Below are 13,463 nucleotides of genomic sequence, written 5' to 3' on the forward strand. Positions count from 1 at the left end.
TATTTCATCCTGCACGCAGTTCAGTCTCTCATGGGAAACTATTAAGTTAGTGTTCAGGTTTATACCTCAGTCTCTGTGAATTTGGTCAATGTAAGTCAGCCTGTTCAATCCCAGTGAACAAATCGGGTCTAATTTCAGAGGCTGCCAGACCGAGAGCAGCCCTTGGAGGGTGGGGCCCTCAGTGCAATGATGTCTTCTCAGCACACAGCCAGCCTCCCTCCCAGGTGACACCTGCCGCATCCAATATCTTCCCTGGAACTCTGCACACAGGGACTGTGCCCGGTCCCTTGACAAGATGCTGACCTCTCTCTCCATCCTTATTCTGCCTCTGAAGAGGCTTGAAACCCTCGGGCAAAAGGATGAGCACTGGACCGGGAGTCTGGGGCTCTGGATTCAAATTCTGGCTCTGAACCAAGTCGCCATGGCCCTGAGCAGGCCCCTTGGCCTCCTGGTGTCCATGTCCGTTGTGTGGCAATTTGGACGAGAGGACACCTAAAACCCTGAAGGCTGTGGGGGAAGGAAGGGACAGAGAGGGTCGGCCTGCAGAGGCTGGGCTGGGAAGGCCGAGGAAGGTGACGCAGGCCTGGGGCTACACTGCCAAAAGCAGGCCCCCCTGGGGGCAGAGCCCAGGAGGGACCCTGGAAAACAGGGCTGGCTGCGTGCACGGCAGCAGCTGCATTTCACCCTCGCATCATCAGGAGCTGAGCTAGTCTGGTGGGGGCACAGCTGGCTGGTCCCCAGGAATGGGGCTGTGTGCCTGGGTATGTGTGCATGCTTGCGTGTGCGTGTGTGTGCATGTGCGTGTGCGCGCGCGTGTGCATGGGCAGACTCAGCTGAGCACCCGAGGGTGCTGTATGCACACAGACACCCAGGTACCACTGTTGAGAGCCAGGCGGAGACCCCGGAGCATCTTTACTAGACCTGGGTCAGAACTGGTATCCATCACCATCTGCACTACCTGGTAGCTGTGTGACCTCAAGAGAGACTTCCAACCTCTCTGAGCCTCTGTTTCCTCCCTCTTCTGTAGACCGTTAGGAGAGGAAATCCTCATTCATTTACTTCATTACTTCGTTCATTCAACAAATATTCCCTGAGTAGCTTTTCTGTGCCAGGCACTAGGGAGACAGAAATGGATATGAAGCAGCTCTGGTTTCAACAGAGAAACGCTGACAAAACTCCCCTAACAGTAGGGGGCAAATCCCTCGAATGTCCCACGTCAGTCATATCCATGTGCAATGAAGGACGGAGGGGCGTGTGGCTAATCCTGTGGTCCGCGGAATTTAGAGCAGACTCCTGGGCAAGGTCACACCTGAACTGTGCCCTGAAGGATGGATGGTGGGGGCTACAGGACAGACAAAAAAATCTGCCAGAGGAAGCAGTACTAAGGTCTTGAGGCACACGTGAAAGACCCATCTAGTGAAATAAACGCCACAGTGCTTGTTTGATGCTGAATTGAGACAGGCAGGTCAGGCAGGTGGAGGGTAGGCTGCTGAGCTCACAGCCCCAACAGGAAGAGGGCAGGGCTGTCCGTGGGAATCTACCTGTGGGACCCCCGGAGCCAGGAAGGTGGCCGCGTACTCAGCCAGCGCCCCGTCATTCACCACGTTGCTTGCCGTCTCGGAGAGCTGGTGGTTCTCCACCCCGTGTCTGTGCAGCTCCTGGAGCAGGTGTGTGATCAGGTGGTTCCTCTCCCGACACTTCTGGACCAGGGAAGCCAGCTTAGCCTGAAAGGGTGGGAGGGAAGACACAGTCAGGTGGGTCCACGCATGCAGGACTCCCAGGGGGGCTGGATGACTGAGCTGGGGGGCAGGGCATCGGCTCCCTGCTCTGCATCCCGCAGCCCTGCCTTAGCTCAGCCTCCTCCCTGCAATCCCTCCCTCCACCCAGAAGCCAGAGCCAGCTTTGAAAACAAGGGGCCGCGCTGCTGCCCAGCACCCCAGGGGCTCCTCACTGCTGTCTGGACGCCTTCTGGACGGGTAGGCAGCGTGGACTTCAGCTAGCTATGAGACAAGCCCCTCTCTATCCCTCGACTTGCTCATCTGTACCCTGGGCATCATCAGGGCACCAGGACCAAAGGAGATGGTGCAGGCAAAGCACGCACACGGGGCCAGCCCAGGCAGCCCCTCATGCACGAAAGGTCAGACCTGTCCCTGTGCCTCTCCAGCCCCATCACGACCACCCTCCTTCTCACTCCTCTTATTCCGGACACACGGGTCCACTCCCCAACCCCGGCACCCCAGAACTTCCCCATCACTCCTTTGTAGCTCATGTCCCAAGCCCAGAAAAGCCTTGCGCAGATCCATGCAGAGGCCAGCCTGGGCATCGTCTCCCCAGGTAGGCTTCCCTCATGCTCAGGACTTGGGTATCTCTGTGCCCAGGCTCCCGGCTTCCTTCTGTCCCAGCAGTTAATCTTTGTATTTGTCTCCCACATAGCCTGGGGGATCCTCAAGGTCAAGGCTGACATTCCCCTGGGTCCCCGGCACCGTCCCTACGCTGTGGCTGGGCACAGCATGGCCCATGGGAGAGATGTGTTACATGAGTGATGTGAGTTCGTGACCCTCCCACCATGAAATGACCTCCCACATTTGTGCATGTCCGGAGGGGCTGATAGACTCTTGCCATCTCCTGCTCCATCGGAGGAGGTGATGACCCCTTCCTGCCAGAACTCCCTTCCAAGCCCATCCCAGAGGGTCGGGGACTTTTGCACATCAGTTTCTAGGCAGTGATGTCCGGGTGCCCAGTACCGCAGGCAGGCAGCACAGGAGGGTGGTCTGACCTGGACGCTGGGGTGCCCCAGGCCCCCTGAATCACATCCCTGAAACATCGGGGCCTCTTCATTCAGCCAGCATCAGCTGAACACCTACTATGTGCAGCTCTCCCAAGAAAGAGGCCATTGTTGACAGTGACAATGACTCCACTGGGTTCTTGGAGAGACAGCGAGGCCAAGGGGAAGGTTGCAGCCTTTGGCATCAGACAGAACTGGGTTAAATCTTGTTTCTGCCACTGAGTAGCTCTGTGTGACTATGGGCAAGGCACTGCATCTCTCTGAGCCTCAGTTTCCCTATCCATAGAGTAGCCTTCATGTTCCTGACATGCTGAGAAACTGTGCTACTGAGAAAATATGTCTGGAGTACCTGGCACATGGCAAGCATTCAACAGAGAGTGGCCATCGTCATTAGAATCCTTACAAAACCTCCCACGCCAGGTTAGGAATCACGATTCCCATCTGCAGATGAGAAAACTGAGCCTCCAGCGGTGAATGACGCCCCTGAGGAGGGGCTGGATCTTGAACCCAGATCGCTATGGCTCCTCCCGTCCAGCCCGACCTCTTCTGCTCAGGCCTTGCCTCGTGTGAATGATGTGGTGCTGGTGCTGTTTCTCTTTCCATCTTGAGTTTGTAAAACACTTTGTCGTGTACAAGGGATTACGGTTCTCATTTAAGTAAATGGTACATAGCAAATGTTGAAAATAACGAAGGAGCAAGAAAACCTCCCATTTTCAAGAGCTTTACACTTTGCTCTCCACTTTTCCATGGACACCATCCATGGAGGGTCAGAAGAAGCTGTGAGAGCAGCCGAGCAGGAATTACTGTTATTTCAGAGTGAGTGGGCTTTGGCAAGTCAGTGGGGTCCCGGGGCTCAACCATGTCCTTCTAACTCCCAGCCAGAGCCCCTTCTAAGTCCACCCTGCCCAGAGAGTAGAAATAAAAAGCAGCCCCTCCAGGTCCACTGCCCAAATCCAGGTGCCATATTTGAGATTAAATGTGCCACCTCAACCAAACTACACTTTCAATTAGCATGTTAAACCCTGTGAGCCAGTAATGCCATTTCTGGGAATCTGTCCTCAAGAAATGTCTAGATATGTGGGGAAAACTTTTCTAATAAAAAATGTGCATCATGGTGTTTATGTGCAATAAGGCAAAAGAGAGAGGGAGGGAGGGAGAGAGGGAAGGAGAATGGACAGAGGGATTTGAACACCCGAAAGGGTCTGGCAGCTTTATGAACTGCGGTGTCTCCTGCTTTAGACTGCAGCATGAACAGCAGCTTCAAAGGCTGGTAAAGAGAAGGCAGCCCCTATATGGGTTATACTCCCAAGTGGAAAAAGCCGGACACAGACATACAGGTAGAGTAGGATCTCAGACACATGTAAAATATACTGGAAGAAAATGCATGCAAATGTTAGATTCAAATAGGGACTTGGGGTGCCATTTGTCTCTTTCCTTCTTCTTTCCAGTGTTTTTATACAATAGAGATGGACTGCCTCCTAATGGGAAAAATACTAAGCTCTTTTTTCTTTTGAAAGGGACATTTCATATTGATTTCACACATGTATTACCTTCAAAGGAGTCACAGCCAAATTTGCTTCATGGTGCTTTTTCTGAAGTGCATCAACCTGAAAGAGAACCGAGATTTTTGATAACGTTGAGCTGTGGATTACACAGCCCGGTGCGTCCACAGGCGAGCCATGCTCAGAGAGGTTGGCTCTTATCCCCCTCTTTCCCCACAGGAGTTCTCGGTGCGAACAGGGACCTTTCCCATCAGCTCCTCGGCCAGATCAGAGGAGGACGGATGCTCTGAGCACTGGAGAATGACCTCTGCCAGACTGCAGTTGCCAGGGCCAGTTCTGTTGCCTCTTACTTCAGGAAGGAAGCCTTCCCCATTCCGCATGCAGAGGTGCCAGAGTTCTTTGGTGTGGTGTTAAACCTATAGGTTTCCTAGCCAGACACCCTAACCCTGGTCCAGCCACTCACTAGAACTGTGACCCTGTGCAACTCAAGTCTTTCTCTGCCTCAGCTTTCTCATCTGTAAAGTGGGGTTAATATTAGTGCCAACCTAAGGGTGAAGATTGGATAAGGACTCTGTGAATCGATTCCTGTAAAGTACTTAGACAAGGCCTGGCATCTGGTCAACATTCGATGAATATAAATCATTATTACTCTCTGCGGCAGGCACGTGTGTGAAGCCACCTTGGACCATCCAGCCTAGCCCAGCATCCAGCTGAATACCACCAAGTGATCCCCACTGATGCTTTGCAGAGCAGAATTGCCCAGCTGAGTCCTGCCTAAATTCCTGTTTCACAAAATGAACATTTCTATACATCTATTTTGGCACACGTTTCTGAATATATTTAAAAAGTAAAAGGCCAGCTCCAAGCAGACTGTCTTCTATTCAAAAGGCACACAGTAATAAGCTACAATAAGACAGGTGTTCTGTGAATTCTTCTCACTCACTCTCTGATTCCCTCTGTAGTCAGTACAAGAAAACTAGATAAATAAAAGTACGTCTTCCTCTTCCCTTGACCTTTTCTGACCTCTAATACTATTTTCAACCCTACATACCCATAATCAGAATTCATATGTGTATATATACACACATGAAACTATACTATACAAAATGTTTTACAGCTTGCTTTTGTCATTTAATATAAAATCGTGGTGTTAATTCCATGTTATTACATACAAACCGATCACATTCTTTTAAAATCTTGCATACTATTTGATCATGAGGTTGAAACAAAATTTATTTAACCAATTCTTTGTTTATGAAAATGTATATTGTTTCTGTTTTTTTTTTGCTTTACAAACAAGGCTTTAATGAACATTTCTATATATCTATTTTGGCACACATTTCTGAATATATTTGAAGAGTAAAATGCCAGCTCCAAGCAGACTGTCCTCTATTCGAAAGGCACACGATAATATTTGCAGGCTTGGATGAAATCTTCTCTCTACTTCAGTGTAAGAAGTAGCATGAATATATTTCTGTGAGCTGTGTACTGGGGCATTTGCAATTAAAGAACAGACGAGAAGAAAGTGAAAAGACAACAGAATGGGAGAAAAATTTGCACATCCTATAGCTAATAAGGGACTGTATCTAGAATATATAGCAAACTCTTACAACTCAACAACAAAAAAAGAAACGACCCAACTACAAAGTGGACAAAGGATCTGAATAGACATTTCTCCAAAAAAGGTATATGAATTGCAAATAAACACATGAAAAGATGCTCAACACTATTAGCCATTAAGGAAATGCAAGTCAAAACCACAGCGAGATAACCACTCACACCCACTAGGATGGTTAGCAACAAAAAGACACACAGTAGCAAATGTTGGTGAGAATGTGGAGAAGTTGGAACCTTCATCCATTGCTAGTGGGAATGTAAAATGGAGCTATCAGAGACAGACCTGAAAATAACTTTGATTAAAACGTTTAATAATTATATTACAAGAATTTCATCAGAGAACTGGAAGCTATAAAAAATTAGTCAAATGGAAATTCTAAGACTGCAAAATACAATACCTGAAATGGAGAACTAAAATAATGAGTTTAAGAGCAAATTTCGACTCACCTAAAGAGTATTACGTGGGCTTCCCTGGTGGCGCAGTGGTTGAGAATCTGCCTGCCAATGCAGGGGACATGGGTACGAGCTCTGGTCTGGGAAGATCTCACATGCCGTGGAGCAACTGGGCCCATGAGCCACAACTACTGAGCCTGTGCGACTGGAGCCTGTGCTCCGCAACAAGAGAGGCCGCGAAAGTGAGAGGTCCGCGCACCGCGATGAAGAGTGGCCCTCACTCGCCACAACTAGAGAAAGCCCTCGCACAGAAACAAAGAACCAACACAGCCAAAAAATAAATAAATAAATAAATAAATAAATAAATAATTCAAAAAAAAAAAGAATGAGCTTTAAAAAAAAAAAAAGAGTATTACGTAACTGGAAGACGGATTAGAAAGAAATATCCAAACTGAAGCAGAGAAAGACAAAAAGAATGGAAAGAATAAAAAATAGACTTAAACATATATTGGGTAGAAAGGTCTAACGTGTGTAACTGGAGCTCTATTTTTCACAGATCAGTGACAGACAGGACAAAAAAGTCATCATACCTCCTATGCTGGTTGAGGGCACAGTGACAAATATACCCTCATTAATCGCCTTGGCTTTGGAGGTAGGTGCCAATACTTTGGAAAGCAAATTGGCAATATGTATTTAGAATGAACACTATTTCTTCTCCTTAAACCAGTAATCCCAGTTCTCCGAACTATTGTATATAAACAATGATATATAAATTAATGGAAATAACTATAGATCCAATAGTAGGGGAACAGAAATCACATCCACCCCATAGATTACTGCATAGTCCAAAAAATAAGGGACAAAAAGGCTATGAAGCAACATGGACAGAGGACATAAAACTCCATGTATAGTGTATTCGATTATACAAAGAATGCATAAGAAGGAGTCGGAAATCACTCCAAAATGTTGATAGTGTATTTTCACCCATCGGTTTGCCAAAAAAAATGTAAAGTGTGATATGATTCAGGGTAACAAGTTGTGGCCAAACAAATACACTCATTTATTTCTGGTGGGAGTATACATGATGCAACATTTTGGAGGGTTATTTGCCATTATCGATCAAAGTTAATTATGTACATAGCCTCTGACCCAGTAACTCTTTCACTAGGATGTAACATAAACATATCCCAAGACAGATGTATAAAATGTATAAAATGTTCATTTGTAAAGCAAAGTAGCAGAAACAATTTAGATTTCCACAAAGAATTGGTTAAGGAAGTTATGGTTTGGTCTCTTGAAAAATAATATGCAAGAGTTTAAAATAATGAAGTTCAGTTTGCATGTGTTGATATGGAAATATCACCAAAATGTTTTATTAAATGATAACAGCAAGATGCAGAATGTTTCTGTATGGTATGATTTCATATATGTACACACACGTACTGAATGTGGGTAGATAAGGTTGAAAAAAATGGAAGTTAGAAGGAATTGGGGTTGAGGGGGAGAAAGGACTATATTTTTCTGCATTTTTTAAAGGTTGAGATAATTTTAGATTTACATACAGTTTAAAAAAATAATACAGAGAGATCGCTTGTATACTTTGCCTGGTTTCCTCTAATGGGAACGTTGTGCAAAACTATAGTATATTACAACTAGGTATTGATGTGGATACAATCCACCATTCTTTTTTTAAAGATTTATTTTATTGAAGTATAGTTGATTTACAATGTTGTGTTAATTTCTGCTATACAGCAAAGTGATGCAGATATATATATATATATATATATATATATATATATATATTCTTTTTCATATTCTTTTCCATTATGGTTTATCACAGGATATTGAATATAGTTCCCTGGGCTATACAGTGGGACCTTGTTGTTTATCCATCCTATACATAATGGTTTGCATCTGCTAATCCCAATTCACCATTCTTATTCGGATCTCTCCTGTGTACGTTTGTGTGTGTGTGTGTGTGTGTGTGTGTACCAAGTTCTGTACAATTTTATCACCTATGTAGGCTTGTGTCTCCACCACCACAGACAAGATACTGAACTGTTCCAACTCCACAAGGACCTCTCTTGTTGCTCTTTTATATTCACACCCACTTCCCTCCTTACAGAGAAAGGACTTTTATTTATGTAACATTTAAAAAACTGTTTGACTGTTTAAAAAGCCATACACATGTATTATTATTTTTAGATCTAACAAAGGTTACCTGGATGGAGGGATTCCAGGCTGGTTTTTCTTCCCTATACTGCTCTGCACTTTCAAAATCTAATACATACTTACAAACTGCGGGAAAGGGCCAGTGAGATCTTACCTACTTCTTTTTTCTACTCTCAAAACTTTCCCAAGTGAGGGAACATTGGTTTTCAGGTGGGAAAGGGAAGCGTGGGCCCAGCCTACCTTGTCCTTGAGCTCACACCGGAGACGGGCAGCCTCATCTCGAGAAGCCTGCAGCTCCTGGTGTGCAGACCCTTGGTCTCGGAGCTGGCACTGCAGGGTCAGCACTTGGTGATGAAGTTGTCTGACACACAGCCTGAGGTCCTCCTTGGAAGCCTCAGCTTCAGGGTCCTGGAGCTGTGGAATCACAGATTTGACTGCTATTCTTAGGTTATCTTCCAAGTAATTTGCCTTAGTCAACAGACAGTACCCGTTTTCCTTCTTCATTTGTTCTCCTGCTTACATGTTTCTCATAGTCAATAAATTCCACAAAATAAAGTAACAGAGATCACTCCAAAAACTATTAGCCAGCATAAACATCATTATTATCCATATATTAACTTATATTTTCAGTCTTTCTGCTATGCCCTTACCCAGGTGCCCTTACCCTTGAGTGGGAGAGTTGGAGAGGGTCTAGGGAATCACAGAATAGCATTCTAGAGTGTTATTTTCAAAAAAAATTTTTTCACAAGTGAAAAGTATGTGAAATGGCATGGTATTCCAGAGTCTGTTTTAATAGACATCAGTCACCATTATACTGAAACACAGTATGATGAATGAAATTTAGTGTTCAAATCCAATTATGAGATGCTTATTACACTAAAGCTTCATATATTTCTATGAAACAGAATATACTGCATTTTCCCAAAACACTCTTCTTAAATCAGTACAAAACAGCCTCTCACCCTTCTTGGGTCAAACACGAGTGGGTTTCATATGAACATCAAATAGGGAATTTCTGGGAGGGCAGAAAGTGAGAAAGAAGAGGCTGATTTATCACCCTGGGAAGTGTGGTCAAATGGCAGTGACGCTACTGCCCCCAGTGGCTCTGGACTCTAAATTTTTATTTTTTAATAACGTATACATACATATACATAAACATGCATATATATGTATATATGCGTGGATATATATATATATCCACGCATATATATATATACACACACACACACATATCCCCACATATTTTTTTCTATATACATTTATATGCCATATATATCTTTTGTATCCTGTTTTTCTCCCTTAATACCATGTCATGGTCATTTTTCCATATCATTAAATAATGTCGAAAACCCTGTTGTTAGTATCTATGCAGTATTCTGTGGCATGTTGAACGCTCAGATTATTCTAATATACTGATGCTATAATTGGGGCTGTGATAGAAAGCCTTACCTGACACACCTCTGGTTCTTCCCCTGAGATCATCAGAGGGGAATTTCTACGTCAAGGTCCTGAGCATCATTAAGCTCTTGATTCATGCTACTAAGGTGGCCTTGGGAAGGAGCAGCCCTGCTAACAGTAAAAGTTCCAATTGCAATGTGTCCGGGGTCCCAGAAACTCAGAGATGTCTCAAATGCCTTTGCTCCCGGCCCTGGCAGTCTAGCTTTCATTGAAAGCAGCCACCTCGGGAATTGAAAGCCCACAGAGATTATCTCTTCCACGTGTTCCTCACCTGGGTGTGAGCTGGCAGGAGAGGGAGGAGAGAGAAGATGGAAGGGAGACAGAGAGAGCAGAGTCAAGGTGAGTCAGTGGCCGATCAGGCCTCTCCCTTGTAAGCAAGGAATATGATAGCAGAATGTGTTTTTGTTTTGTTTTTTTTCTTAGTTAATAGAAATTCACAGATTGTGGGCCTGAGATTCACAGGCTGGGCCCTGTCAAAAACAGATGGGTGCTCCGAATGGTTCCATAAGATCCAGCTCCAAGACTTGCAAAACAACTTGGCCTTTCTGGGAAGTTTGGTGCCTTTGCTGCCTCTCTCCTCTGAGGTGATTTGGGCTTCATCCCCAGGGTCCTAAGAGAGCATCCACAGGACATTATTCTAAAGAGAATAAAAGTGTGGGGTGGAGGCCGGCCCCGCCTGCCACGTGGGACCGCCCCACTCAGTGACCCTTGTGAACAGCCCATGACTCACTTGCTCCCTAAGAGACCTCAGAGGCACGTGCTCTAGCCACAGGCTGCACTTGGAGCCTGGGAGCCCTGGGGAACACGGCCCTCGGGGAGCTCTGTCTGGTGGGGGAGGTTGACGCAGAAATAAGCCACTAGCACAGGGTGGTGAGGGGAAGCCAGGAGGCTGCCGGAGCCTAAGGGAAGCACTAAACCAAAGGCGCCCACTGCCACCCAGCGGTGTGTGGTGAATGCATAACAACCACTCTCCAGGGAGGGAGGGGCACACGGATGTGTAGCATTTGCTGGTTTCCGTGGTTTAAATACCATCATGGCCAACTGCAAGCTACCAAAATGGCACCACTGAAAGCGGAGTTGGGGAGAGATGTGCATGAGTTGCCTCTGCACTGAATCCATCCTGGGGGATTGGGAGGAGATGCCCTAAAATGAGACCTGGAGGGTGAGCAGCAGTTCTCAGGAGAAAGCTGGGGTGTGGGAGGGGCGGGTTGAGGAACTAGGAGCGCAGAGACCAGGGAATGTATCCAGCAACAGCCGAAGCTCCCCAGGGGCCAGTTTATAAATCACCAAAAGGAATCTGGACTTCATACCAAGTGTGACAGGAAGACCCAGAGGGTTTAAGGTTTTTATTTTAAGCAAATAAAAACATGATCAGGTTTGTAACTTGGGACGAGGGAAACAAGAAGCTTTCTTCGCCCTCTGCCTCCTGTCCATCAACAAATCCCATTGATTCTAACTCTAGTTTTTACCTGGAATCCTCTATTTTTTTTTTTAATTCCAAATTCCTCTAGTCTAGCATCATCTCTTGGCAAAAATCCTCTTGACTGTTCTCCCTGTGTCCTCCCTGTGTCTTTACAGCATCAAAGATCGCATTTTTTACGACAGAAATTTAATCATGTTGTCCTGCTGAAAACCCTCCAATAGTTTCCCACCGCATTTGGAAGTGATCAAAACCAGAGCCTACAAGGCCTTCCGTGATCTTTCTCATGACAACAACTTTTCCATCCTCATCTCATACCACGCCCCACCCATGCCCACCACGATCCAGCCACGCTGGCTACTTTCTGCTTTTCAGCAAGCTAGGCTCATTCCTGCCTCAGGGGCTGGCCACTTGCTTCTCCCTCTGCCTGGAATGTTCTTCATTCGCTGCTCCTTTCAAACCTTGAGACTCTCAGCTTGAAATTCACCTCCTCAGAGTTTTAGTTCCCACCAGGCCTTACTAGCTGGGATTTGACAAGATATGAGGGAACTACATAAAAACAACTCTTTGCAGGCATTAAATGGTAGCCAATGCAGGGCTACAATCCATGAGAAAAAGGATGCACAACAAGGTGAGCTCTACATTGTCCCTGGAACATTTTCCAAACCATGGTTCAGGGAAATAGATCCCACGCTGAACATGGTGGTCCTGCTAAGTGGAATCAGAGACTGGGGTTCAGGGATGCTATGACAGCTGGGGTTTGTGGGACAAAGCAACAGAGAGAGGTGAGCCACAGAGAAGAAATCCAGACACTGTCCTAGAAATACCCTTGGGCCCTTGGCTGAATCATACGTGGTGCAACATAGTGTAAGACTCTGAGGCCTAGCAGAGAACAGCAGCTGGGAGATCAATTGCTAAAGAGATTCTGGAGGTCACACACTGCTACAAAGATAGCAAAGTTTTGGCTTAGCTGAAGTGGAGAGTCTTTGGTGAATGCTCTGGGAACTCAGTTGATACCACTGAAAGGCCATGTTCTAGAAGCAAGGACCACACTTGAGGAGTAAAATCAAGCCCTGGTACTGAGGGGAAAACTGAAGTAGACCTGCACAGGAATAATGGTCTGCTGTTCATTCAGTGACCTACCAGAACAAAACTTACTCAACATGCTTTAGAGGAAGCTAATAAGCAGGAATCTCTACACGTTCCACAAAATGTCCAACATTTTTAAAAAAATTATTAGTCACATGAAGAAGCAGAAAAGTGGGCCTTAACCAAAAAATAAAATAGCCAATAGAAACAGACTCAGAGATAATCTAGATATTGGGGTTAGCAGACAAGACTTTCAAAATAACTATGATTATATTTTTTAACAACATAGGAAAAGACAGACAAAAATGAATGAAAATGTGGAGTATTTCAACAGAGAATCAGAATCTCTTTAAAAAGGATAAAATGGATATGCTACTGCAAAATACAGTAAATGAAATTAAGAACTAATGGATGGGTTTATTAGAAGACAGGACACAGCAGAACTGAACAGCAGAACTTTTAGTGAACTAAAAGACAGGTCAATAGAATATTCAAACTGATACACAAAGAGAAAAAAATAGAACAGTTCCAAAAGATGTGGGATAAAGTGGAAAAAAAAAGTCTAGGTTTTTAGGAGAGGAGAGAAAAATAGAAAAGAACAAAATATTTGAAGAACTAATGGCCAAGAATTTTCCAAATCTGATTAAAGATATGACTCCACAGTTTCAAGAGGCTCAGAAAAACCAAGCAGGATAAACATAAATAACACTTCATGTAAGCACATCATAGTCTAACTGCCAAAACCCAAAGATGAAAAGCAAATCTTTAAAATAGTCTGAGGTAAAACGACACATTTCTTTCAGGGGAAAAAAAGACAAATTATTCCATTTCTGAACAGAAACTGTGGGAGCCAGAAGACAATGAAATGAGATCTTTAAAGTGTCAAAAGAGGGAAACATATCTTCCTATCTAAAATTCTGAATCCAGAGGGGAAAAAATCTTTTAAAAGTGGAGTTAAAAAATTGTTTTCATAAAAAGAAATTTGAGGGAATTCATCACCAGCAAGAAATAACAAAGTTCTTCAGGT

The 13,463-nt window shown here is 45.0% G+C and overlaps 1 protein-coding gene across 1 annotated transcript in view; it reads right to left on the reverse strand.

Annotated features, from left to right (window-relative positions):
• The window catches only part of LOC309627707 (uncharacterized protein C4orf50), a 121,642-nt gene that overhangs the window by 79,949 nt on the left and 28,230 nt on the right, over positions 1-13,463 (reverse strand). The window contains exons 7-9 of the mRNA XM_082389854.1: positions 8,710-8,883; positions 4,336-4,392; positions 1,542-1,724 (exon numbers count right to left, since the gene is read on the reverse strand). Coding sequence (XP_082245980.1) covers positions 1,542-1,724; positions 4,336-4,392; positions 8,710-8,883 — 414 coding nt within the window. The remainder of the gene's footprint in view (positions 1-1,541; positions 1,725-4,335; positions 4,393-8,709; positions 8,884-13,463) is intronic.

This window comes from Balaenoptera borealis (genome assembly GCF_965194805.1).
Source record: "Balaenoptera borealis genome assembly, chromosome: 4".
In the NCBI taxonomy this organism is placed as follows: domain Eukaryota; kingdom Metazoa; phylum Chordata; class Mammalia; order Artiodactyla; family Balaenopteridae; genus Balaenoptera; species Balaenoptera borealis.